General features: G+C 45.6%; 1 protein-coding gene across 4 annotated transcripts in view; it reads right to left on the reverse strand.

Moving 5' to 3' along the window:
- Positions 1-3,364: 3,364 nt before the first annotated feature.
- Positions 3,365-25,516, reverse strand: part of LEF1 (lymphoid enhancer binding factor 1) — a 120,860-nt gene continuing 98,708 nt past the window's right edge. For 2 of the 4 annotated variants that reach the window (XM_047092168.1, XM_047092170.1), the window contains exons 9-12: positions 23,201-23,308; positions 18,180-18,228; positions 17,504-17,544; positions 4,406-4,572 (exon numbers count right to left, since the gene is read on the reverse strand). In XM_047092168.1, coding sequence (XP_046948124.1) covers positions 17,510-17,544; positions 18,180-18,228; positions 23,201-23,308 — 192 coding nt within the window. In that variant the 3' untranslated portion in view covers positions 4,406-4,572; positions 17,504-17,509. Of the gene's footprint in view, positions 4,573-17,503; positions 17,545-18,179; positions 18,229-23,200; positions 23,309-25,516 lie in introns of all 4 variants that reach the window. The other 2 variants (XM_047092167.1, XM_047092169.1) reach the window with 1 other exon arrangement.

Consider the following 25,516-nt stretch of genomic DNA (forward strand, 5'->3'; position numbering starts at 1 on the left):
ACAGCAGCTTCCAAAAGGGTTATCTGTTGGGGTGCCTGGGGGGCTCTAGATTTCGGCTCAGGTCATGATCTCAACGGCTTGTGAGTTCGAGCCCCATGTCCGGCTTTATGCTGACAGTGTGGAGCCTGCTTGGGATTCTCTCTCTCAAAGAAAATAAATAAACTTAAAAAAAAAAAAAAAAGCAAAATGGTACCTGCTAGGTGATGGCCAACACCAATGATCTTAGTTTTGTCCATAATACATTTGGAATCACGTCCTTCTTTTAGTATTAAAATGCTTAACTGAGGTCGAACTATTCAGTTTCTACTAAAAAGCAGTTCAGATTTTGGTGTAATGTATGTATTCCTAGAAGTTAGGTAGTTTTGTTTTTTTTTTTTTGAGGTATAATGAACATGTATTACGTGCATGTGTATAGTAGGATTCAATATTTGTATAGACTGTGGAATGATCGCCACAAGCGTAGTTCACATCATCACTATAGTCACAAGATTTTTTTCTGGTTCTCTTAGCAACTCTCCAATATGCAATACAGTATTATTAACTGTAGTCCCCATACTATCCCGGGACTTCTATTATAACTGGAAGTTTGTGCCTTTTGACCCTCTTCACTCATTTCTTGCCACCTCCCCCCTCAGGCAGCCACCAGTCTGTATCAATGAGCTCTTTTTGTTTTGTTTTAGATTCCACATATAAGTGAGACCAGGCAGTATTTGGTCTGGGTCTGGCTTCAGTTGGCATAACGCCCCCAAGTTCCAGCCAAGTTGTTGCAAATGCCAGGATTTCATTTTTTCTTATGGGTTAATAGTATTCCATTGTGTATATTATACTGTATTTTCTTTACACATTTATCCATAGATGGATACATCGGTTGCTTTCATATCTTGGTCACTGTAAATAGTGCCGTGTCGAGTATGGGGGCGCATGTGTTTTTTTGAATTAGCGTTTTTGTTGTCTTTGGATAAACACCCAGAAATGGAATTGCTGGATATGGTAGTTCTTTTGATTTCTTGAGGGAATTCCACACTGTTTTCCACGGTGGCCGCACCAATTCACGTTCCCACCGCCAGTGCCCAAGGGCTCCACGTCCTTTCCAACATTTACTTCTTATCTTTTTGAGAACAGGCATTCTAACAGGTGTGAGGTGATCTTTCATTGCGGTTTGATTTGCGTCTCCCTGATGATTAGGGACGTGGAGCACCTTTTCATGGACCTGTTGGCCATCTGCACGTCCTCTCTAGAAAATGCCTGTTCAGATCTTCTGCCCATTTTTTAATCAGAGTGTTTGTTTTTTTTGTTTTTTTTTTTTCCTACGGAGTTCTCTGTATCGTTTGGATATTAACCCTTTATCAGAAATGAGAAGTTAGGTTTCACAGGGCAGCTCTTGACATTCCCCAGGTTTCTGTGTATGAAAGATAATACCCTGTGGCAGGAGTAGTAAACGTAATTTGTAGAACAACTACTATGTCGTGTGGAACATTTAAGTTTCTCTTTTCTGTCAGAACCACGCATTAGCCCCTCAGGATTTTTCTCTTTCAGAAGGAAAGCCACACAGACATCTTGTTATTGCTCACAGGCCCTTGATTAGAGGTTTCCATGTTGTTGCTGCCTTAGACCAAACTCTGGGGGAAAAAATTACTGTACTTAGGACAGCTGTAGTCATGAAACAGTTCAAAGGCCCCTTCGAACAGCTCAACAGATCCTTGCCAGCAACCTTAGCAACCAAACCAACTAAAACTAGGAGTTTCAAACACCCCCTCTTAAGGACCAGGATGCCAGCTGTGACCTCAGAGGAAGGCTGGGCTCCCAGAGAGGCTGACCTGTCGTCCTCCTCCTCTTAGCACACAGTTCGGCTCTGAGCTTGCAGGGAATGGAGCTGAATCACTCCCAGATGAAGCAGAAAGAGCCGGAGGCGCGTCCCTCTGCCCGCAGATGCCCCAGGGTGGCTTCCGTCGGGCTGCACCTCTCGAAGACTCCCGACTTGCCTTGCCCAAAGTGCTGCCTGCAGAAAGGTTTGGCAGAGTGGGCCAGGAACGAGCACCACACTGGGGCAGCCGTGATATCTGGGAGAAACAGGTTTTTCTGGAAGGAACATAGAGACCTAAGAGGGAATCAAGTTCGTGGAAGGAATATCTGACTCGGAGGACCCAAACAGACCATGTCCTCATCACCGTTTACTCATCTTTTCTGTCATAAAAACATAAAGGAACCACCGGAGAGAGGGCCGGAGTGGGCTTTGGTGGGTCCTGTTCCCAGCCTCGGATCCCGGCTCGTACTGGGTCAACAGACTGTTGCTAGTTTCCTTCTCAGTCACCGTGTTGGCATAAGGCCCCCCGCCCTGCCCCCCTAAAAGTAACACTTCACTACCCCCTCCTGCACCGTTTGTGTTTGGATTTTCTAGTGAACTCCCGGGAAGAGCATGAATGGCAGCTTTAGGGCGTTTGGTTCCTGAACGTTAAGAAAACTCAGATGGTTTTCAAAGGAGTCTGAAAACTTTGTAACAAGTACGTCTCCTGAACAGAATAGGGTTCTCCCCGGTTGGTTTCGCGTCTGGGACTGACTGAGGAGGAGCTGGAGAGGCTCCAGAGGACAGTAATGAAGATGATTAAAGGGCCGATGATGAAAGGTGGAAGGAGTCGGATCGCTTCGCGGGAGGAGAGAAACGGGCCGGTGACTTAATGGCAGTCTTCAAGCGCGGTCCGTGCAGGGTGAATGCAAGTGTGGGGCCAGCTGTTCCCCAGCTGTGCTGGGGGTTGGGAACGGAGACTGGCTACAACTTCAGCAAGAGATTTCAGTCAGGCTGGTGGAATCACTGGTTCTCAAACTGGTTCAAGGGATGCAGAGCCACGAAATACTGATTTTTTTTAACTGAAAATGTATATAGCTTTTGCTAAATCAGATACCAACTTACAGACCAGCCTAAGAAAAGCTTAAGGGAAGATTATGGAATACAAACTGAAACCTGGGAAAACGTTGGCTTTTCGAGACAGGAGTGGGGGCACAGGGACACCTTGATTTGGGGAGCCCAGTTTGAGGACTGCAGAGCTCTGATGATGGGAAATGACCCCAGGCCTGCTGACGGCTGGGGCCCAGGTGGCTGGCTGAGGCGCTGAGGGAGGAAGAGAGTCACTCCCATCCAAATCCTGGGGACAGTCTTCTTCACACTGGCCCCGATTTATGTCTACACCTGGGAGAGGAGGAAGTGGGGTCCAAGCCGTCCAAATACCTTCGAGGACTGCACGACCTGGAGGCAGGGGAAGGCGCCCCTCTGATGTGGCGAGGCCAGGTTGGGCCTGGCCCACGGATTTAGTTCGCCATTACCAGCTGTGATTGTTAGAACTTTTTTTTTTTTTTTAAAAAGGACACGTTGTTTTAAAATGTTTTATTACAAAGCTTCTTTTAAAAAATGCTCAGCACGTTAACTCAAACTGGAATGACAAACGTTAGATGGCAGTTTGGGGCAAAGGCTGTGCCTTGTTATTCAAAAAAAAAAAAAATGGGTACATCAATGCTCATTTTAACAACTGGCATAAAATCCCACTAATTGGCTAATAAAAACAGATACAAATACAGAACATTGAAAGTAATAACAATTCAAGTGCTGGGCTTTTTACAACAAGGGGGTGAAAAGGAAAGAAAGGAAAATTCACTGCAAACCGGCCTGCTGACGGTATGTGTCAAGGTTTACCATTTAAACAAAGGAGATCAGAAGAAAAATAAAATGAAATAGGACTGCCAACTGCTACCCACGGCGTGGATTCAGCTGTTACATTTATTTAGCTCTATCAAACACCTTACGAAGACGGGAGGCCACCATTTGTTACAATTCACAGAGAAGCCACTTGCCGGAAAAGATGCCGCTCAGAAAGGGGCGGCTTCTTTTCATTTCGTTTTTATTTCCAACTTTTCCAGATCTTTGAGTTTTACTTAAAAGCTCATAGCTAGCAAAATATACAAGAAAGTTTAAACTAAAAAGTGTAAATTAAAAAAAATTCAAGTTTAAAAAAAAAAGCAAACACAAGACTGATCCTTTTGCACTGTTAAATAAAAGCTTCAGGAGAAAGGCAAAAAAAAAAAAAAAAAAAAAGAAGAAGACCTAAACAAAAAGGGACGTCTTCCACAAAGTTCCGCGCTGGGGTGTGAGGACGTGCCGGCCGCAGGCTCGGGTTGCTCCTGGCAGGCAAACGTAGCCAAGTTACTGTCCTTGCCAAAAGGTTACAGGTGTGGACGCAAGACGCTCTGGGAAGTGCTGAGAAGTGCACGCGGAGAGGAGGGAGGGCAGCTGCTCAGCCTGCTGGCATTCTCAGGTGCTCTGTCTGCTTGGCTGGGAAACCTTTTATGCTTGATTTCGGAACTTGGCTCTTGGAGTAGATGAAGGGGGGTTTGGCAGTGATTGTCTTTATGGATCAGCGTCTCTAGCGGTGACCTCAGGGTGAAGGTGGTGTCAATTCTCCATTGGGGTCGACTGGGCAAGCCCTGGAGACAGTCTGGGTTTTCAACAAGCTTCCATCTCCAGAAGAGGTCCCGGGGTCGCTGCCTTGGCTTTGCACGTTGGGAATGAGCTTCGTTTTCCACCTCAAGAAGGAACAAACGAAATGTTGTTAATGTGCGTTTGTCACAGGCCTTTAACTTCTGCATACGGCATGTGTCTTGAGATCTCTGCATCTAATAGTCCACTCTGGTGATCTGGTGATGGCTAAAGCGGCAGCCCTAGGGTAGCCCCAGATCCTCGCACTACGTTGGAGAGTAAGTCTACTTCGGTGAAGTTTTGCCGTGGTCGCATGTACGCGTATGTGTGCGCACAGGGACGGGGAATGCGTTCACCACCCCGGGTGCTGAGCAAGCGCAGGGTAGGCACCATGAGCTATTAGGGCTGTTGGCACTATAGTGACCTGGCAGTGACTCTTATCATTAACGCACCTACTGCCAGCTCTGTCCCTCACAATGACTGATGGGAACTGTGAAGAAACCATCTATACATGTAGGTCGCTGCTGACAAAACAAACGAAGCGGGAGGAGATCGGTCACAGAATGCCGACTTCAATTCCTATTCTGTAAAACTGACCTTTCCCTATTTAACAGGGAAACACATGCTACAGCACTGTGGTTTTTAAAATTTAAGCAGGGTACAGATAAGAGCCAGGAAGGACGGTACCTTTCCAAGGACAAAGGAGCAAAGCCTAGACCAGTGGGGAAGGCACCCTGCACTTTCCTATTTATGCTGTACTTGTGTAGCACAGATTTTCAAAGGTTTGGTCCAGGCTGCTGCCCCTGATGAGGAGTGGCCCTGCAGTCCTGGGCTAGGAGCTCCAGCAGCTGGAGACAAGTGCAGGCATCAGGATGGACTGCTCGCTGATGGGCACAGACTGTCCCTCTGCTGCGATCCGTCCCCACCCCCAGCTGTGGGCTCACTCTGAAATCAGAGCTGGAGACTGTCCCCCCACCCCCCGCCCAGCAGGGCGGACACGTGGGGCAGCACCCTGCAACTCCTGGCCCGGCAAGCCGTCCTTCCCCTCCCCTCCTCCCTTCTTGAGCTGAGCACAGTCACAAACTTGGCTGTCCAGCATGGCCATTTACCACACGGATACTGTGTGCTTCCCTGGAAAGAGTCCCAGTATCTCCTAAAAAAGCCATTTCTTTGCACAGCCTCACATCTTCCCACTGTTGTCTCAGTATTCCAGCGTCCTCTTACAAATGCTCCTGGAAAGCTGCTTTCACAGATGCTCTGTACAACTGCAAACCTAAAGGCGACCCCTCCCCACTCAGGATGCTCTTCTAATGTGTGTGTAACTGGCACTGGAATCAGTTGGCAGAGAATGTGTCTTGCTACCAAATAAGACAGACCGGATGCGACTGCTCCTTTAAAATGCAGGGCCATCAGGGCAGACCAAGCCTTACCTCCAAATGGGAGAAATGGGGGGCTTACAGAGTTGCTTTATAGATACAAAACAGGTCAAATCACAATTCTTTTCAAGAAACCACAGGCATGAGGCTCCGGAGACTGGAGACTTCCCACATCTAAGGCTTCACTGGGGGGCTGTGGCTGGGCCAGGCCAGGCGAGCCCCAGCACGGCCCAACCCACCAGTGAAGTCGGTGCAATCAAAGCCGGCAATTACTGCTCGGGCTTCAAAGGCAGCGCGGCGAGGCCCATCTTACAGATGTCAAGGCTTGGGCTCCCTCCGCCAGGAGTCACCGCGTGGGCCATTTGTAGAGCGGGTTTGGAGGCGGGCGGCATAGGTCTCCTCCCTCCCCCGACCGTACCCACCATCCAGCTGAAACCCACGAAGTTCCCTTGGACCAGACTCTAATCTTGACAAAAATATCCCACCAAGCAAACGGAACCAGGAACTCAAAAGGGCGGAGTCACTTACGAAGAGCCCAAGTAGTAAAGGGGTGGCTGGAGATTTCATGACTGGATCTATTTCTGGTAAGTAAACAGCACTAACTCGGAGGCATTAGGACTGTGTAGGCCTTGATGCCAAAAGATGCAAGAAAGGACAGGGTGGGTAGGGAGTCCTTCTCCACAGGCTCAAACGAAGACGCTACCAAAAGCTGAGTGCTTCATCCTTGGGGTCTGCAGCCGAGCCCCCCGCCTCAGGCTGTCCCCGGCGGGAGGGGCCCAGGAAACAAGCCCCTTCCTGAGGCTGAGGTGGAGGAGAGGAAGGTCAGCTCCAGCTGTCCAGGCCAGGCCGGGGGCAGCGGAGCCGCTCTGTAGGAACAACCTGGGAATACCCCCTGCGTATCGAGTGATACCATTTCCTTGTTCAGAAATGCTGAGGAGTCCAAAACGATGGGCCGGAATAGAAAGATCCTTCTCCCCCCTCCCAAGTGTTGCTAGGAAGGAGCAGGACCTTTAAAATGTTTTCAGTCATTACACAAGATTTGAGAGAATATCAGAGATAAGTTTTGCAAAAGGTAAACAGAGGCAGATTTTAATTGCAAAAAGTGCCCCCAGAGCAGCACCCCACACACCTCATGCCAACTGCCTAGCCCTGCTGGCCGGCCTTGGGGCAAACTGTGACAGAGTGCTGTTATTTCAGGGTGTAAGATCTAGAGGCAATGACTTCTAGAGCAGGAAGCAAGCAGGACAGAGCTAGTCGGGCCTTGTTATTTCAGAGCACACTGAGGCCCATGGTCATTACATGACTGGTGCATTATGACCCCTAGAGAGTACCCGTGCCTCTGGGGGCCTGTGGGTCACAGCCTCATGACTTTGTGACTCTGAGGTAGCCTTGTCTGCAAGGAGTTGGTGAGGGAGGAGGAAGAAAAACACGGTCTGCTGAGCACGGATATGCCAGGCACGGGACACACGCTCTACACGCTCAGCGTCACATGATCACAACAGCCACCATCCCCCCCCCCCCCGGAATTCTGACCATCTACAGAAATTGGGGGTGGTGTGAGGTTAAACAACCTAAGGTCACCCAAACTACAGGTGGCAGGACTCACTGTTGAGCCCTAAACCGATGTGCTCTCTACTGTATCTTGGGGCTAAACTGTCGTTCGTTTTCTTCTCCTACCTTCCAATCATCCATCTGCCCGTCACTAGTCAATAGCACTGTGGAGGTGGGCTGCATCTAGACTACCGCCCACCCCAGGATATTATGCTCTGTGAGAAAGCAGGATGCTGAAGAGAACAAGAGGCATAAGAAGTTAACTGTGAAGTTTAAATCTCCTCAAAGATTGCAAGTGTAACCTACAGAAGCCAGCTCCAGCCCCTTGTAAGCGAACACCACCCAGTGTTTGAGAAAGAGGAGAAATGACAGTGTGTGGTTAGGGAAGCTGCCACTGGGTCGTCTTTCTGCAGCTAGGTGTGTCCTTAGTCCCTGAGTTTGAGACCGGTCAGTCTGCCAGCCACAAGCTCTGAAGCAAGGAGGTGCCCAGAGCCCGGAGGAAGGGGGTCAGTGCGGTGACGGGTCTCTGGCCCTGTGCTTGGATCCAGGCTATACATTCCGAGGCAGGGTTACTGAATCCATGCGGTTTCCTCCCCTGTGGTTATTCAAAGTGAATTATCAGTGAAAGCGGACTTGGGCAACATTGAGATGATTCTGAGGCAGGCGTGTAACTATTTAACAAACTGCTCTAGGGAAACTTCTGGTTTCTATCTGCAGCTGTCGGTTTCCCTTCCCGATGGGCCCCTTGTGTCTCCTCTGTGAGCACATACATCACAACGGGAGGCTGGGCCTCCCTGTGCAGGTCTTATTCGCTTAGATCCTTGCTACTTCTGGAAACAACACAGAAATATTCTCGAAGAACTGTTGGAATAAGAGAGCCTCAAAACATCATTTTAGCTCTATAAGACGAAGTACTTCAGGAAGACAGGAACTATGTAGATCCACCTCAACCTCCCATCTCCAAATTCTTTATCCAATTCACATTTCTCTAGAAGTTCTCCCACACCAAAGATGCCAACTTCACCTCCTAAAAATGAGGCAACAGGATCAGTGCGTACTTTCTTTTCAAACCAAGAATTTCCACTGTTACACACACACACACACACACACACACACACACACGTGTTTATGTCTAAGCATATGCTTGCTGCACAGGGAGGCGACAGTGCACTGTGCGGTTCACAGCAGAGCTCCAAGCATAGTCCTGGACTGGGTTTGAACACTGGCTTCATTACTCTACCAGGGTTATCTTGGGCCAATTACCCGAACATACCAAACCCTGGTTTCCTCATCTGTAAAATGGAAACAGTAAGTTCCCACGCTTCATAAAATGGGTTTGAGGGGATGAAAGGAGACAATGTGTGGTGAGCTTGGCGAGTGCCTGGCATTGGAAGGACACAATAAGGGTTATTACTGCAGTGGGTGGAGACTGGGAGTTAAAGACAGATCCAGGTTCGAACCCGGCCCTGATGCACCCCAGTCACGTGACCCTGGACAAGTCACTGGTGTTTCCTCATCCCTGTCCAGGGCTGCCTCAAGACTGGCATGGGGTAATCTAAGCAGAGACGTCTAGCAAAGCACCCAGGACACAATATGTGGACCAGAAACGTCCGTTCCATTTCTGATGCTCCAGCCTCAGCATACTTGGGGGAGTGGGCAGAATTCATACCATTTATAGGGCTTCTGGTGGAAAGTACAGACCAGTAGAGAATTCTGCAAAACCTCTCTTATGAAACATAAAATATCTCTTATGAAACACAGTATCTCCAGACACACAATGATAATTGAGAAAAGTCATCGCAAAAGGGCAGCCAGAGAGATCTGTTGTGATATTCTCAAAGAACGTACCTAAAATTTTAGACAATTTCAGGTTAGATATGAATTCAAATGTAAGCAAGAAGATGAGCACTACTGTCCCACTGAGATGCCCTCACTGTCCTCTCATTCTGCCAGAAAGACACAGTGACTTTGCTGAGGCTCACGGACGGTTTTAGGCAGGCTCCCCTCACTCATCGGGAGCTTGGCTGGCCAGCCGGCAGCCTCAGGTCTAAAGAACGCAGCTGGGGAAAAGGAAGTAAAAGAGCCTCAAGCTATCACAGTGCCATCGAGGAATTCATGCGCAGAAGCCGCCCCCTTCCTTCCAAGATCACCCTGCATACACCAACGCAGAGCCCATTTACTTTTAACTTCTAAATTATTCAGATATACTTCTTTTTCTGGTTCCCGAACCCACACAACAGATCGGAAGAACGTGTTACTTGAGAGGAGGGCAGCGTCTCAGGAAGGGAAGGTACAAAAATGATAAAGGAGTAGATTTCTTAAAATCCTACATTATCTGCGGTCAGTTAGCATAGTGGCAAACAGCACTGAGTCCTTGTTACCATATACTATATGCACCGTAGAACAACAGCATGAGGTACTAAGAAATATTTAATTTGAAGGAGAAAGAGCTGAGTGGCACTCAAGAGTTAAATTACATGTTTTGATACTTAAAGAGGGAAACCTACAGTTCTCTGGGAAACCATTATCCAGAAGGGCTCATTTCCTCAATAGTTCCAGATGGCTCAGTGAGAAAACCATTCTTCTTAAACCAAATTTGTCCAAAATAATTTTCTTATTCTATAAACTATTCTTAAGTGCACTGATCTTAATTTCATGCTCTTTCATGAACAATACTAAATATTACATGTCCCGAGAGGGTTTAAATGAGCCTCTCCCTCTCCTATTATGAGCAACTTTGCTGGCCAAGGGTCCATTTCTCTGTTTCAGTTTCCCAAGGCAACTTAAACACATTTCTGGCTCTCCTGACCACTGAAGAATTGACACTGTAGCACAGGAGAGATTTTAAAAACCTTCACCACAGGGATGAGTGTCTCCCCACATCTTCACTAAAGCACGGCTGCTGATCTAACAGATCCCAGTCACCGGCTCACTGGTGAGCTGCAACAGACACCCACTGGGTTGCTGCCTAGCCCCCTTCTTGATTATCCCAACTCCCAACACCCCCCACAGTGAGAGCAGTGTGCCCCGATGGCGATTTTGTACGGTGTGACCGTTCCCTCTGGCCACAGCGGATTGTGGACCGAGGCAGGAGTCTGACCCATGCTGGGCTGACTGGAGTCCCTTCTCTGGAATTTGAATCCTCATCTCTTTGGGAGACTGACACTGTCACAATGTGTCAGCTCGGGAGCTCTGGATACATGATCAAAGAACTGAGAAAGTCGATGTACAGAAGGGAGAAGAGAGCAGTTTTCAGGGGCACATGTAAGAGCAGGAAAAGGCCATCTTCCAGTCCTCTCTCTGGCTCATTTGCACTGTTGTCTTTGGCTTCCACAAGATGCCACTGCATCCTTCAAATGGACTTCCCCGTTCTCCTTATGCCAACATGGGCTGTCTCTTCTTGCCATCAAAGGCCCCCGCGCTATGAGTCAGCATACAGCGTCCTGAAGAATGGTCAGAATTTGAAAACCTGCACTCCGCACAGCATTTAGTGTAGCCACACAGTGTCATTATGCAGCCATCTCTCTCTCCAGGACAATGTGACCACGCCTGCCCTTCCAGCCAGACGTCTGGATTTTCCTTACTGAATGTTCTTACTAAGAGACATTATAGTTAAGTGTCATTGCCTTGTGAATTCTTTACAGGTTTCTACTAATCTGTGACAAGTACAGCAGGAATTTGAGGACAAACATAAGAGGAAGGAAGACACAAGTAGGCCACCGCCTCAGACAGGAACATGTCTAGGGAAGGTGACATGTGGGAGTGTCTCCGGGCCATCAAAATCTCCATTTCCTAGGAAAGCAACCTGCTGACCCAGACAAGACCAATGCCACACCAGCGGCTGCCTGGCAAAAAGGCAGGAAGTCCCCCACTAGGCGAGGCTTCCTTTTTTTTATTTTTTTAATTTTTTGTTTATTGATTATGAGAGAGAGAACATGAGCACATGCATACAAGCGGGAGAGGGGTAGAGAGAAAGAGGGAATCTCAAGCAGGCTTTGCACTGTCAGCACAGAGCCTGACATAGGGCTCGATCCCATGAACTGTGAGATCATGACCTGAGATGAAGTCAAGAGTCAGACACTCAACCAACTTAGCTGCCCAGGCGCCCAAAGGGCTGCAGCAGGGGTGCTTTGGGAGTGCGAGCAGGGTGCCCGCTGCAGGCTGCACGGCCAGGCCCTGCCCCCATGCCGTGTCCTGCGATGGGGGGCTGGTCTCCCTGATCGGACAGCCACCTGCCGCCAGGCTTCAGGCTCCCTTCCCAAGAGCCCCGAACCCTCACACATCTCCTGCTTGTTGAGTGACACTTCAAAGTATTTGACCATAGTGTCTAAGCGTGGGACAAAAAGATGAAGAGTGGAAAGCAGGATGTTATTTTTTCCTCTTTCCCATTTTCAAAACGTTAATTTTTACTTGGAGACTCTGAACAAGCCTGAAGGTTTTTGTTTCTGGTTTTATTACTTTGTAAGAGCTTGGTTTTGCTTTCTAACTGGCCATGTCAACCGGAAGCAAAGAGCCAGAGGCTTGCTGATACCTAATGACTCCATCTGCTCTCAAGGCACAGAACTCAGAGCGAAGATGAGGCACCAGTGGCAAGCTCGCAGGGCGGGCATCAAAGCCTGTACAAAACACTGTTGTCTGTGAGACCCCTGGGCACAGATGGCTCCCTGACTCCAAGAGGGCGCGGCTTCGGAAAGACCCTCAGTCCCACGGCCGGTCCCGGAAGTGTCTCCAGCCCCATGCTGTAGCGCTGTCAGGAGGCTGCATGAGCACCGGGGCCCCGGGCCCCCAGCCCTTAGTTAATAAACAGCCCATCAGGCTCCCGAGCATCACCGTCAAATGGAAAGCTAGAGATGTAAAGCTAAGCACTGTGCAATTAACTACTGCATTCTATACTGTACTAGAAATTACCTCTCCCACACACCTCTTGGCCCCAGGGAAACAAAGCCTCAAGTAAAAAACACATTTTAATCTCAGGTTAGCAAGTATACAAGGTAGAGATTACACCAATATCCAAAACCTGAAGTTTTTGTGAGTATGTCTGTATGTGGGTATCTGTGTGTATCTCTCTGTGTTTAAAAAGGTGTTGTTTTAAAGACAGTTTGTTCTTTTAAACTAGCTCTTTGATGTTATATAGTCAAAAGGAGTATGTTGAGATATAAAAATCTTTTCAATCTATGTAATTTTAAGATAATGGGATTTTTTCATTTGTTAAAGTAAATATTAATAAGCCAATTTGTAAAGGTATGTTTTTACATTAGTAAACTTGGAGTGATAATTCTCTCCAGCTTTTCAAAAATTTTAATTCTTCTGTAACTCCCATGAATCTCGATTAAGTAAGGAAGGAAGGGAAGTTCAGTATTTGATGACAATCTCTGACTTCTGACAAACTCTCGAGATGTTACATATTCCAAATAAACTTGGACCAAAACACTGGAAATTCCCAGCAACTTGATCACTGTTCTATCAATTCCCCTCATGGCTACACAGCTCAAGGGTTACTTACTCCAGAAAGGCTTCCTTGATCTCACTCCGATGTAGATACTTCTTGTTCTTATTTTAACACAATGTATCCATCTCCTTTATAGCACAGAATGTATTACTTTATAATTCCTATTTATTTTTATGTCTTTATCTTCTGAAACTAAAAGCCCCTCCGGGAGGGGACAGAGTCCATGTGGCAAATGCCCCACTGCTTAGTGCCGTTTCTGACTTGCAGTGGTCCTCGCTGGGTGTTTGCAGAATGAATGAAGAAATGACTGGCATTTACAACAGTGGCCTAGAGCTGGACACAGCAGAACGTGTGCAGGCTCATTCCCCGAGGCCCTGGACTTCCAGCATTCCTACAAGTGACAAGTTCGTCCTAAAAGCTCAGGATGAATTTGGCTTTTTTGGAAGACCACACAGCTTGGGAATCACCTCTACCCTGAAAGAAAGTCTTTCATGCAGCCCGTTTCTAATTATCCTAAAAGTCACTGCAAAGTGTTGAGACCAGTCAATGCTCATTCATTTCAACTGATTTCACCAGAGTGAATACGTGTATAAAGCGTGCAAGTGGAAACACACGGGAAGATGGGGACACAACTGGTATACGGGGAACTGTTAAAAGGCCAGTTATGTTGGGCTGCAGGAGACAGCTGCAATGGTATTTCGCACCCAAAACATGAAAGCAGTAAATGAAACGTCTGTCTTTCAAGGAGCAGAAATACAAATTTTCAGAGGGCTTTTTTGTTCCCTGAGGAAAGATTTTCCTTATTAAGTGGTGGTATTTCCCTACAGTTCGTTGTCCTATGCTAGTTCAGAGGCAAGAGAGTTCTCTCGCCTTTGTGCTCCATGCATGGTCATCTGAGCTCAAAGATCTAATTTAACAGGACTTTTCTTTTAGGAGGCCAAGAGAGGGTTAAGTTCCACTGTGTACCTAAGAGAAATAAACCCTCTCAAAATACATCTTCACATTGGAGTAACGGTATCTTCCCCTCCTGGGTGCTGGGTTCCATTAGCTCCACCTCACTGGAGAGGAGATCAGGAGGGATTTAGCTAATACTCAGCAACTTCCCTCCAAACTGAAACCAGTTGCCCGAGATTTCACGCCCCGTCGTTGGCAGGATCAGCTCTAATCAAACAGTTTATCTGTCACTGGCTTGTTTCTAAGGTGAAGCCAGCACTAGTGTGGATGCAGTGTGGCCAACAAGGGGCTCACACCAGTGGAGAACCAGATTCCCTAACCAGAGGCGGTCACGCTGGGTGGAGAAGGGGAGGCCGGAGATGATCTACACAGGAACTGAAAAATAGCCACGCTGTTTACATGTCATTTTCAAGACCGTACAGGTGCTTTAGTAAGTTCTGTGGAACCACTCCCAGAACGGGGACTACAAACCTGTAAACATAAAGGAGACTTGAGTCTCTTCAGCAACACTGGGAGGCAGTGCAGACCACAGAAGAGCAAAGCAGACCAGGCAGTAGGGCCACGGACACAGGGTGTCTCAGAGGCCTAAGGACCCAGCACTTTCACTGGAGTGGGGAACCGGAGGTCTACTGGCTTTAAAGGACCTGCCCCAGGCCACACAGTTCAGGAAGGGGCTTCTCTCAGAGCCTGGGTGGCCTCGTTCTCAGTCTAAGTGCTTTCCACAGCACAATGCTCAGTTCCCCGGGTCGTTTCTCAGCCACTGCTCTGGTTTTCAAGGATAGCAGGTCGTTATCGGTATCACCTTCTCAGAAGGGCCTTCATGAGCATCACACCCAAAGCAGAACCCCGCCCAAGTCAGTCCCTGTTTTATTTTTATTACTGCACTCCTATTTTTCTGTTTACTTTTTAATAACCACCCTCAGCAATGTGAGCACTACAAAAGCAGGGACTTTCTCTGCCTCACTCAACACTACTTTCAGGTCACAGGATGCTATCTGGCATTAGTTAGGGGCTCAGTAAGTGCTCAATGTTGACTAAACAAGTCAACTACTACCCTTACAGGAGTTTCTGAATTCCCAAAACAAAGGGGAAGAGTGGACAGCACGGATACCACCATTCCTGATTTCCTGAAATCCTTATGAATGCAAATCAGAGCTCCTCTCTGCTCTACAATTCTTATCAAATGACTGCCAGTGCTGCCTTCAGAAGGAGGACAGTGACTTCAAAGGCTGTGGGACTGGCCCAGCAACAAGAGAAACACTGGGGACTCTGATTAAGTGAAGGAAACCACCAACTGCAGCAGCTGCTGAGAAGTGGGGTTGGGGGGGGGGGGTAGGGGTAGGGGGCACTTTGCTTTTTCTTCTGGGCTAGAGTAGAAAGGACACTTTAACTTTTAGAAAAAATACGGAAGTGACCAGAAAGCATAATGACAGCTATGACATTAAAAAAGGATGTGTGAGATAAATTGTAGGACTCAAATATACTCCACCTAATCTAGTCTAAAATACTATATACCGTGTTAATCATTACGGACACAAAACCAAACTATGAAGTATAGACACATATTTTTTTGCATGATTTGTAACAGAAATGGCATTAAAGATTTTGGTGCAAACAGAAGATGGAGTGAATCAATGAATGTCAGTCCTCAGCACACTGCACTTGTGAGGGTTTTTCCATTTAGAAGCAGAGCATGGAAAGGCTGCTGTCCCTACCTAAGGGTTAGTGATTAAAAGGACAACGTTCTTTAAAAAGAAAAAAAAAAAGAATGCAAAAATAAAGTACAAAAGCATGTGTATGTGCTTGCAACCAGAATACCTTTACTACGACACAGGGCCTGCAACTGTCCTCTCTGTGCTCTTAATGACCAAGCCGGGAGGCCAGCTCAGAAGAGGTTCCTCCATGAACAGCCATTAAGTGGAAGTAAACATGGACATCGTCTGTGATACTGGTTTTTGGGTCCCTTGGTTGGTCATCTATACGAAGGGCAGATCCTCTTTTCAATCAGGGAAAAGGCTGCCACTCAGTATTTAGAAGCATTTTGATATCATTAAACTATAATGATGGCATTGGAAGAACCTGGGGAATCTGAATAAAGATCATGAAAGTTTCACAGAGGAGAGGGCAACTGAGGTAGGTCTCAGTGAGGAGTAGAGGGAAGAAGGAAGGCATATATGATAAACAACCACAGGCCCTAGGTGCTACTCCCGTTGTACAGTTGAAAAGAAAGACTGAAAAGCTGAAGTAGATTGCCCCGGCAAACAGCTGACTGAAAATTTCTATTTGGCATCAAAATGTCTATAACTTTCTTTGGGAAAGTCCACTGAAATTTCAGCACCAAAGTTAAGTTCTACAAGATGAAGCAGGGGGTCATCTGGTTCTAGCCAAGAACCAAATCTCTGCATGCTAACGCTCTCTCGTGAGGAACACTGCACACATATCCCTTGCGTGGCAGGGGAAAACAGGCTTTCCAAGCACAGGGACAGCATGTGCAGTGCCCGCAGTGTATGTGGGGAACTGCTAATAATCTCGTTTGAACTGAGCACAGGACTCATAAGGGCTAGGTTGCAGATGAGCAAGAGGGACCGAAGGGAAAACCCAGGACGGGGCAGAGTAAATAGATCCACGCTGAGTGGTTTGCACTTTGTCAAACAAAAAGCAGTGACCATTTTTTAAGCTGGGAAGTGACACAATCAATTCGTGTTTTGGCAAAAACCCCCCGGGAGCAACACGGAAGATCAACTGGCAGAAAGGAAGCCTGGAGGTGGGAAGATTTCTGCAAAGGCTATTCTAATAATCCAGACGGCAGGCTTGAGAACCTCAGCAAGGACTGCAGCCATGATGAGTTAAGAGGGAAGATTCAACACAGGCCAAAAATATCTGTAGGACCTGGTGTGGGCTGCTGGAGAGGCAGCAGAATCAAACGTAGCTCCTCTGGGAAGAGCTGTCACTGGGAAAGAGGTCAATGCAATGAATTCAAAGGTCAGCTAAATTTTAAGGTCAGTTTACAAAGCCAGGTTCCCACCAGGGCTGGTGGCTCAATCGATCAAAAATATGGTCACTACAGTAAAAAGACAAAAACAAATCGACAACTAAACATTACCTATAAATACTTGACCAGGATCTAGCAATGGTTACCAACAGAGAAAAGAGCCTGATAGCAGAATAGAGTTAATCGAGTCCCCACCCAGATTTTTAAATAACAGGGGGGAAAAAAAATACATAAAGTCCCTCCTTCTCACTAAAAACAGATATATTACTTTTAAGTATCTATATATCATCTCAACTGAGAAGTCTCTACGGAGCAAAACCTTCCAGGTCCTGTGCCAGAATGGGTCTGGGTGCCCCACATGCCACCCAGGGCTTTTCAGAATAAGAGGGCGTTTTGCTTGCTGGTTCTGTGGTTTGTTTCTTAGAGCAGGCAGATTCGCCACTGGTGGTCAGTGCGGAATGGTGAAGAGTTAGGGGAAGGGGAAGAAAGATTAGAGGGGCAGAAGGGGAAGGAAGAAAGAGAGAAATGCATACCATATTGCAAAAACATAGCCGGTATAAAAACCATCAAATTTTTTTTAAGCACTAATTTGATTTTGGTGGGGTTTCCTCTTTAAAGGAGCAGAGTTGAATGCATCAGTATGAGCAAGGAGATTCACAAGCAAGTGCCTCTGTTTATAACTAACGTCAGCAGTAGGACCAGAGAGTCGTTCTTACCATGTTTCAGATGTAGGCAGCTGTCATTCTGGGACCTGTACCTGCAGAAAATTGTGTCTTTAACAAATTTTTACTGAAGAGGTTTTTGTACATTCCAAATACGTAGTAGCTACAACATCAGGTGGGCTCGTTTGATTTACTTTCTATGGTTCTTATACCAGCCATTTTTATTTGTGCAGTACAAGTAGTGGCCTTACTTTTAATGAAAGAAAAAGGGGAAATAAATAGGACCTCACTCACTGTTGCCTTGAATGAATGTCCGGGAAAGATAAACCCTGCTGTCATCATGTTTTCTACTTTCAGAAAACCCAAACCACAGAAAAGGTAGCATATGATAAAATCAGGATAAAAAACTGTTATTGTAAGGAGTTGTGCAAATGGAAACACAGCAGAAGTGCTACGGAGGGTATAGACAATAAAAGCAAACACAAGACAAAACACCAACAGGATTCCTGGTGACAGGGTTTGGGGAAGGAATGTGTAGACGTACCTTCACGAACTCACATTGAAAAGAAAGGTCTTTTAAACATCTTTAAAGCATTTCAGGAAGGAAAGCAGAGTTTAAAACATCAGAGGTTACAGTTGCAGAACAAAAGCAGTGTGTCGAAGATGCCGACTACTTTCAAAGGTATTTGTCAGAAGCAGAGAATTGACTAGAAAGTCACATGGTGCCTACCTGATGTCGACTCCTGGAGTTTCTCTCTCTTCCTCTTCTTTTTCTTACCCTGGAAGAAGCCAGGCACATGGTCATGTTACACACTGGACTATGAACACATGGACGAACGGGATACAAACGTACAAAAGGCAAGAAGTCAACCAAGAAGGGTGCCTCATTCTCTCCCTTTCCCATCTACACCTAGACACACAGACCGAGAGAACGAGAGAAAACAAATTGTCACCTCTTTGTGACCTTTGTCCCTACAGCTTCTTATTGAGTATCAGTACTGACAGTGGAAGTGGTTTCCCAAAGCCACGCCAGGCTGAGGAGGTCCTAGGGCCGTGGCACCAGATACCCGTTCAGAGAAAGCCCACTTAAGGAGGCAGGCTATCACTGACCACCACGCTGGGAACCCGCTTCCGGCAGTGTTCATGATCAATCTTCCTTCCGGTGAATTCTACCATGTAATTAAAAGTACATGACATTAGCTGAGGACCTCTTGTCCCCACGGCACAGGCATGACATGATCAAGGATAGTGGCAGCAAGGTAAGATAGAACCTGAGAAAATGGAAGGTAATTTCAAAGGCTGAATTTCTGGCAATCAAGGACCTTGTTTCCTAAAACAGACACGAAAACGTGCAATCTTAAATACATTTGCAAAATCACCTTCACAGATTTACAATTTTAAGTTCCATTTATACTGGTCTACTCTTGTTTTTCTTCATGATTTCCCCTAAAACATCATTGTAATAGGTAGGGCAAAGACGCAGTATCTGTTCGATTTACGTGAACAGTAAATGGCCAACCTGGATTAGGATAGTACTTTCAAATAACTTTAACAGAACACATATTTCATCCAATATCTCTATCTTATGGCTGCCATAATAATCACATGAACAAGGAACAAAACATAAAACTCTAAGATTACACTGAACATACTATGTGTCTATATTTTTATGCATCTCAGGATAATTTTTCTTCGTGTCACATGACCTTGACCACTGAGGCTTTAGAGCTTAGTAAGGCTGACTCACACTGTCCTCACAAGAGCAGATATTAGTGACCCTGGAAAATGGCATATGGGAAATAATGGAGTTCTCGTTAACATTATTATTAAAGTACTCTGGGAGAAGAGGAGCAGACAGAGGGAGAGTATGCTTCTCACGGGCTTCCCCGGTCTTCATTTCAAACGGGCGTTACTGTGGTTTTCAGAAGATGCTATGACGTTGCTTCATGTGTCAGGAACTTCCTCCTCCCTTTCTCCTCCTAGCTCCCGTTTGCCCTTTAACATCATCTCAAGTGCCAGCTCTTCCAGGAAGCTTCTCGGCTCCACCCCACCTCCCTGTCCCATCCGCCCCTCCCCTCCCCCCTCCGGCAGACCTCACCTCCTCCCAATGCCATAACTGGCTGTGTCCCTGAGCCCCCCTCCAGACGGCCCCTGGCTCCAGATCACAACCTGATATGTCAGCCTCCTCTGCAGCCCTGTGTATGTCCAGCATGTGTGACTGTGGCCTGAGGTGGAGGACTGCCAATGCTTTGTGAAATAGCCTCTACTGTAGTCTAGGTATAAACCAGTGTTATGAGAGAACCAACATTTTATGGTAGACAAAAAGACCGGAGTAGTTTGGATGTACTCGTGTCAACTTACACAAAAAAACTCATTTGTGTGCGGTAAATATAAAAATATTTTTCATTAAAATATTTAATTATAGTTAATACTGGGATTATGAAGCATTACATTTAAAAGCTCTAATAATACAAATATCTGACTGAGCTCACCTAAGAAAATATGTGTGCTGCTGATTTATGAAGACTTCAGTTATAAAATCTATGATGCTGTAGAATAGAGCATTTTAATATTACATAGTTGAGACATAATATTTAATGTGATCTCAGTAAGGATAAGGATGGCATTCTGACACTAACTGCTATGATACAAGACATGTATCTTGTTTAGACTCCATTTCTATGTTATTTTAAGAATAATTAGCTAAAGTGCTATCATTTGATTGACTTCTGTTTGCCTTAGTAATTAATAGGCTTATTGTTATTGTTATAAAAAATCATGTAACAAAGCTGGGTTTTCCCTTCATTCCGGGGGATCCCACAATCAAGTTATGTGAAACAATTTCCTTTAAAAATTCTGCAGGAGAAAATCTTTAAAGGTAAATTCACATTATACTGGATTTCTTCACTACTTTCTTCTCATCTCTCCATATGGACGAAAGGAGAGAGAGCGAGAGGGACAGAGTATGTATGTATTCATCTCTTTTTAAAGCTTTATCCTTTACCTAAGGGTCAGAAACAGAACCTTCACTCAAAGACGTTCAACAAGCAGTGCTAAATGTATACAAATCCACAGCACAGCTCCTCCGTGGGTCACATCTGTCCAGAAAGATGTTAATTACTGCCGAGAAAACAGAAGCACGGTTCAGGGGAGAGAACTCTTGCCCTAAAGCAGTCTTCTTAAGGCCCCAGAAAGACCGTGCCAGTCTGCTGCACAGAAGGCAAACTGCACAGATTCGGACAGTCCGGGAGGGCCGGGTAATAACCAGCAGCTTAGCCACTACCTGGCCCTGGACCAATGACTTAACCTGTCCGACCCCTCGATTTCCCTCATCTATGAAGTGCAATAACACTGTTTATCCCCCCGAATTATTATGAGGATTAGAAAACATCACAGAAGACACTTAAGACAGTTCTGGACAATAGGCACACGGCAGTTAGTACAACGACCAGACGGCAGCTCGTGAGGGTCCGATGAGCTGCTGCTTCCAAGTAACAAAGAGCATGGCCCCTCCTTTCTTCATCATGGTCGCAGCCACCGTTCAAGCTCCACATCCCCACCAGCAGTGACTTTTTTCAGAGCACGTTGCAGGAAATAAATGTGTTCCCTAAGTCTTGGTGTCCCATTTTATGGGACGTATGACCTCAGACATGTAGCCAACAGGACCATCGCCCCCAAGGGTCACACGTTAAATTAGATATCGATTAACGGCTTCACCTTCACTTAGAAGGGACAATTCCTACACCGAATATTAAAACTGTCCTAGCTGCCTTTTCTTTTTTAATTTTTTTTTTAATGTTTGTTTATTTTTGAGAGAGAGGATAGAGCACAAGCCAGGGAGGGACAGAGACAGAGAGAAAGGGAGACACAGAATCCGAAGCAGTCTCCAGGCTCTGAGCTGTCAGCACAGAGCCCAATATGGGGCTCAAACTCACGAATGATGAGATCATGACCTGAACCAAAGTCAGACGCTTAACCGACTGAGCCACCCAGGCGCCCCCTGGCTGGCTTTTCTAATGCCAGGCTCACATGGAGCACGAAAGTGATCTATAAAACTTTAAATTAGGAGCTTAAATAATCAAAACTGTTCCCTTCCATAAAATACAAAACTGAAATATATCATTTATAATACACTTTCTCAGTAATAGTCTTTGCTATATCAAGACCACATTAGTAAATTGTTCAAATTCTAAAGTAATAAAGTAAGGCCCTGTAAATGGGGTATTTTTGGCCAATTAGTATAACTTAAAAAAATATAATACCTATTCCATCTGAATAAAATACATAATAGATATCAAGGTATGTTAAAGTGAAACAAAAATTTTTTTTAATTTTATTTTTGAGACAGCGAGAGAGAAAGAGAGAGAGTGAGCATGAGCAGGGGAGGGGCAGAGAGAGAGGGAGGGAGACACAGAACCTGAAGCAGACTCCAGGCTCTGAGCTGTCAGCACAGACACCAACGCAGGGCTTGAACCCGTGAACCGTGAGATCATGACCTGAGCTGAAGTCAGACACTTACGGACTGAGCCACCCAGGCGCACCTCCCCGCCAAAATTTTTTTAATCCAGTTTTGATTAGCCTGTGGCAAAACAGTCACTTGAACATATTCTTTTTAAGAACTGTAAAATAATATCCTTTTGAAAAGAAATTTGACAATAAGTGTCAAAGAGCCTTTAAAATATATTAACTCAACAATTGCACTACTGTGAATCTATCCTACAGAAATAGCAGCCCTAAACACAGAAAAAAAAACTGTTATGCATGGATACCTTCATTGTAGGATTATTTCCAATCACGAAAAAAAAAAAAAAGGCAACCTAAATGTCTAAAAAACAGGAAAAAATAGTTAATTGTGACATTCACTGAAAATACTATATAGCCATTAAAATCAATATGTAGAAACACTATGCCATAACAGAAAAATGCTTATTATATATGAGAGCAAGCATGACACAAAAGTGTATGTTATACCCACACGTACTTATATCCAAGTAAAAAAAAAAAAACATATACGCAGAAAAAATACCTCGAAGATACCGTAACTAGTCATTACTAATGTTGCCTTTACATGAGGAGATTATGTGCTTTTTAAAAAAATCTTTTTCAACATTTAATGGGAAGGCTTTTTTGGATTAAAGTTTTACCTAAAAAAATGTACTATATAACCAAAGAAAAAAAATCATGATCGCTCAAAGCTTACAAATATATCCAGGAAATCTTTATTATAAAGTTCACTAACTTCCAAAAATAGGAAATAGTACCAGCAATACATATACAGTAGTCCCTGCCTGCCTGTAATTTTGCTTTGCATGGTTTCAGTGGCCCCAGTCAACCAGGGTCTGGAAGCAGAAGGTCTTCCTCCAGACATAGCGTCAGAGGGTCAACAGTAGCCCAACACAACATCACAGTCTAAGTCAGTCACCTCGCTTCATCCCATCACACAGGCATGTTGTCATCTCACATCATCACAAGGAGGGTGAGTGCGGTACAAGAAGATTTATTGCTAATCGCTCACTGTGCCTAATTTACAAACGGTATCATAGGTGTGTATGCACAGAAAAAAAACATATCTACAGGGTTCAGTACTATCCGTGGTTTCGGGCATCCACTGGGAGTCTTGAAACGTATCCCTGTGGGTAAGGGGCGATGGGGGGGCTACTGTAGTCTGAAACACATTTCCCTCACAAAAGTGGCCGAAAGAAAGAATGGGTGAGAGGAGAGAGCTGTTGGTAGGATGAAGAAGGAGCTTACATAATTGTCTCTTGCAGACCAGCCTGGATAGAGCTGCATATGTAGCTGTCTTTCCTTCCGTGCTAATTCATAATATTTAGCCTGCTCTTCACGGGAGAGGGCATGCCACTAAAACAAAAAGAAGAAGGGAAAAAAATTAAATGAAAGTAAAATAGCAACAATATTATATATTTCATGTTTCAAACATTCAAGAATGAAGATAATAAGCACTTAGACTCTGATTTATTTTTAAATGGCAGAAGAGCAAGAGCGGCAGAAATCCACTTGGGAGTCTGGTGGCGAGAGTGAAACTCAAACTTTGCTCTCTCTATCCTGTTCTCCAGTATCACATGAAACACATCAAAGGCAATTAAAGAATCCGAAGTAAAATGATCTGTCACTCACCCTTTCTCTTTTCCAATATAAATTGGAGAGAACTTTCACTGGTGACCTCAACACCCAACTCAGCCCTTTCTCATAGTTTGTACCATATTCTGATATTTGAGACTGAGTACCATGTATTTATGCAAAATGTGATAAGTTCCAGATGTCTTTTCCACCCAGATGCATCATCACCTCACACGGACACTTCCCACTCTGTCATATGAAGAGTCTGAAACCTTCATCCTATGATCTAGTCTACAAAGCAAGACCTCAAGTCAGTCTGTCTGATTCCCCTCACCCTCTCCTCATACTTGTAGAAATCCCACTGTCTAGAGGGAGCACACGGACAACCCCGTACAACTGCACGTGTACTCCTTACGGCTATGGTTTTAGCTTCCTTCTGATGGGAAGCAAGGAGCGTTGTCCAGGGTTATTCTGCCATCTAGAATCTGACCCTGTAGTATCTAATTTAAAGAACGTAAGGGCTGATACCCTGCAAACTTTCCATGTCTGTTTTAATAATTGCCATAATTATGTATCACAGCAAAACAGCTTATGTAGGCAAGGCATCTGTTTGGGAATTTAAGTGGCGTTTGTTTGCACACAACTTGCTCCAGGTCCCCTGGCAGGCAGTTTTCAAGTATTTTCCCCACTTCTTCAATGCCAGGATTTACCAGTGAGCCTTCTGGGAGGAACAGCTGGGCACTGGAGGGACCAACTGGCCAGAGGGGATGGCACGGAGGCACGGGAGAACAGACCTGACCCACACCACACACGCCCACGCTCTGGGTTAGCTCCCGCCTCCCCACTCCTGCTCACCCCCAGCTCTAGGGTGGTAGGAGATTCGTTCTCATTCATGGCTGCCCTGCCTATTGATTTTCATTTCCCTGTCATAGTTTTAAAAAGTAAGTAAGAGAAAAGAAAGGTGTGGCTAAACTGGGGAAAGAATGGAGGAGTGAGGGAGAGAGGCGATGAGAGAGAAAGAGTTCTCCTGGAAGAGACTAAAGTCCTCCTCAGTTTGGACCCGGCTCCTGCGATAAGGCTAGGCAGCGTTCCTCAAGGAACAAACACCTGCTGCTCCCATTTCTTAAAAGACCAGGAACCCAATCTCAAGAACACTTTAAGCACCTTCTGCCACATCCCACCCACCTCCCACTCCAGCCTCCGGCACAGGCAGTGCCCAGGGGCAGGGCAGGGGATTCTGGCTCCTCTGGAACCAGTGCTTCTGTGCCTGGGCCTCTGCGTTGGATAGGCCAGACGGCTTATTTTTTAATTGCTTTAGAGGTGCCGAGTATCAAGTAGCTAAGAAGCATGACTCACAGCAGGACTTGGTCCAGCTTGAAGGCAAATCAGGTAGTATGTTTTTCTTTTAAAAAATGATGGGGGGGGGGTGGGACAGGCACTGGGGAGGTGGCAAGAAAAAAAAAAAAAAGCCTGAAAAAAAGCTACGTGAGACAGTTCTTTGTACTAGCAGAGTAAGCACAATTAGCAAAATCAAGCCGAAGAAGGAGGCATGTCTGGGGCAATAGTGTGAGTTTGAACCAGGCTTCTACCAACTGCTGGCTTTCCTAAGTCTAGAACACTGACCCAGTGCTAGAGACTTACACAGGAAGGGAAACCAAACTGGACACAGAGGAAAAGATCAGCCTTGACTGTTTGTTTGTTTTTGAGAAAAGACTAACCATCAATATCTACACAGTTCTGGTGCTAAATATGATTGGCAAAATGTTAACCAAAATGTTAACCAAAAAGGAACAAACAGGGAGACAAAAAGGGAAAAAAAAAAGTAAAAGCATACTTTTTATAAATGTGTTTATTCATTTGACAAGTCAGAGTGCTCTTATACCAATGTAATATATATCAGTATAATTTCACGTAGTTTATGGCAGCTTTATAACTTGCTGGGAAAACCTGGAATAAGTTTTATAAAACTTCTCTCTCAAAATACGTATG

Source organism: Lynx rufus, unplaced genomic scaffold (assembly GCF_022079265.1).
Source record: "Lynx rufus isolate CCGP_SWC_20201006 ecotype Redwood Valley unplaced genomic scaffold, mLynRuf1.p SCAF_3, whole genome shotgun sequence".
NCBI lineage: Eukaryota > Metazoa > Chordata > Mammalia > Carnivora > Felidae > Lynx > Lynx rufus.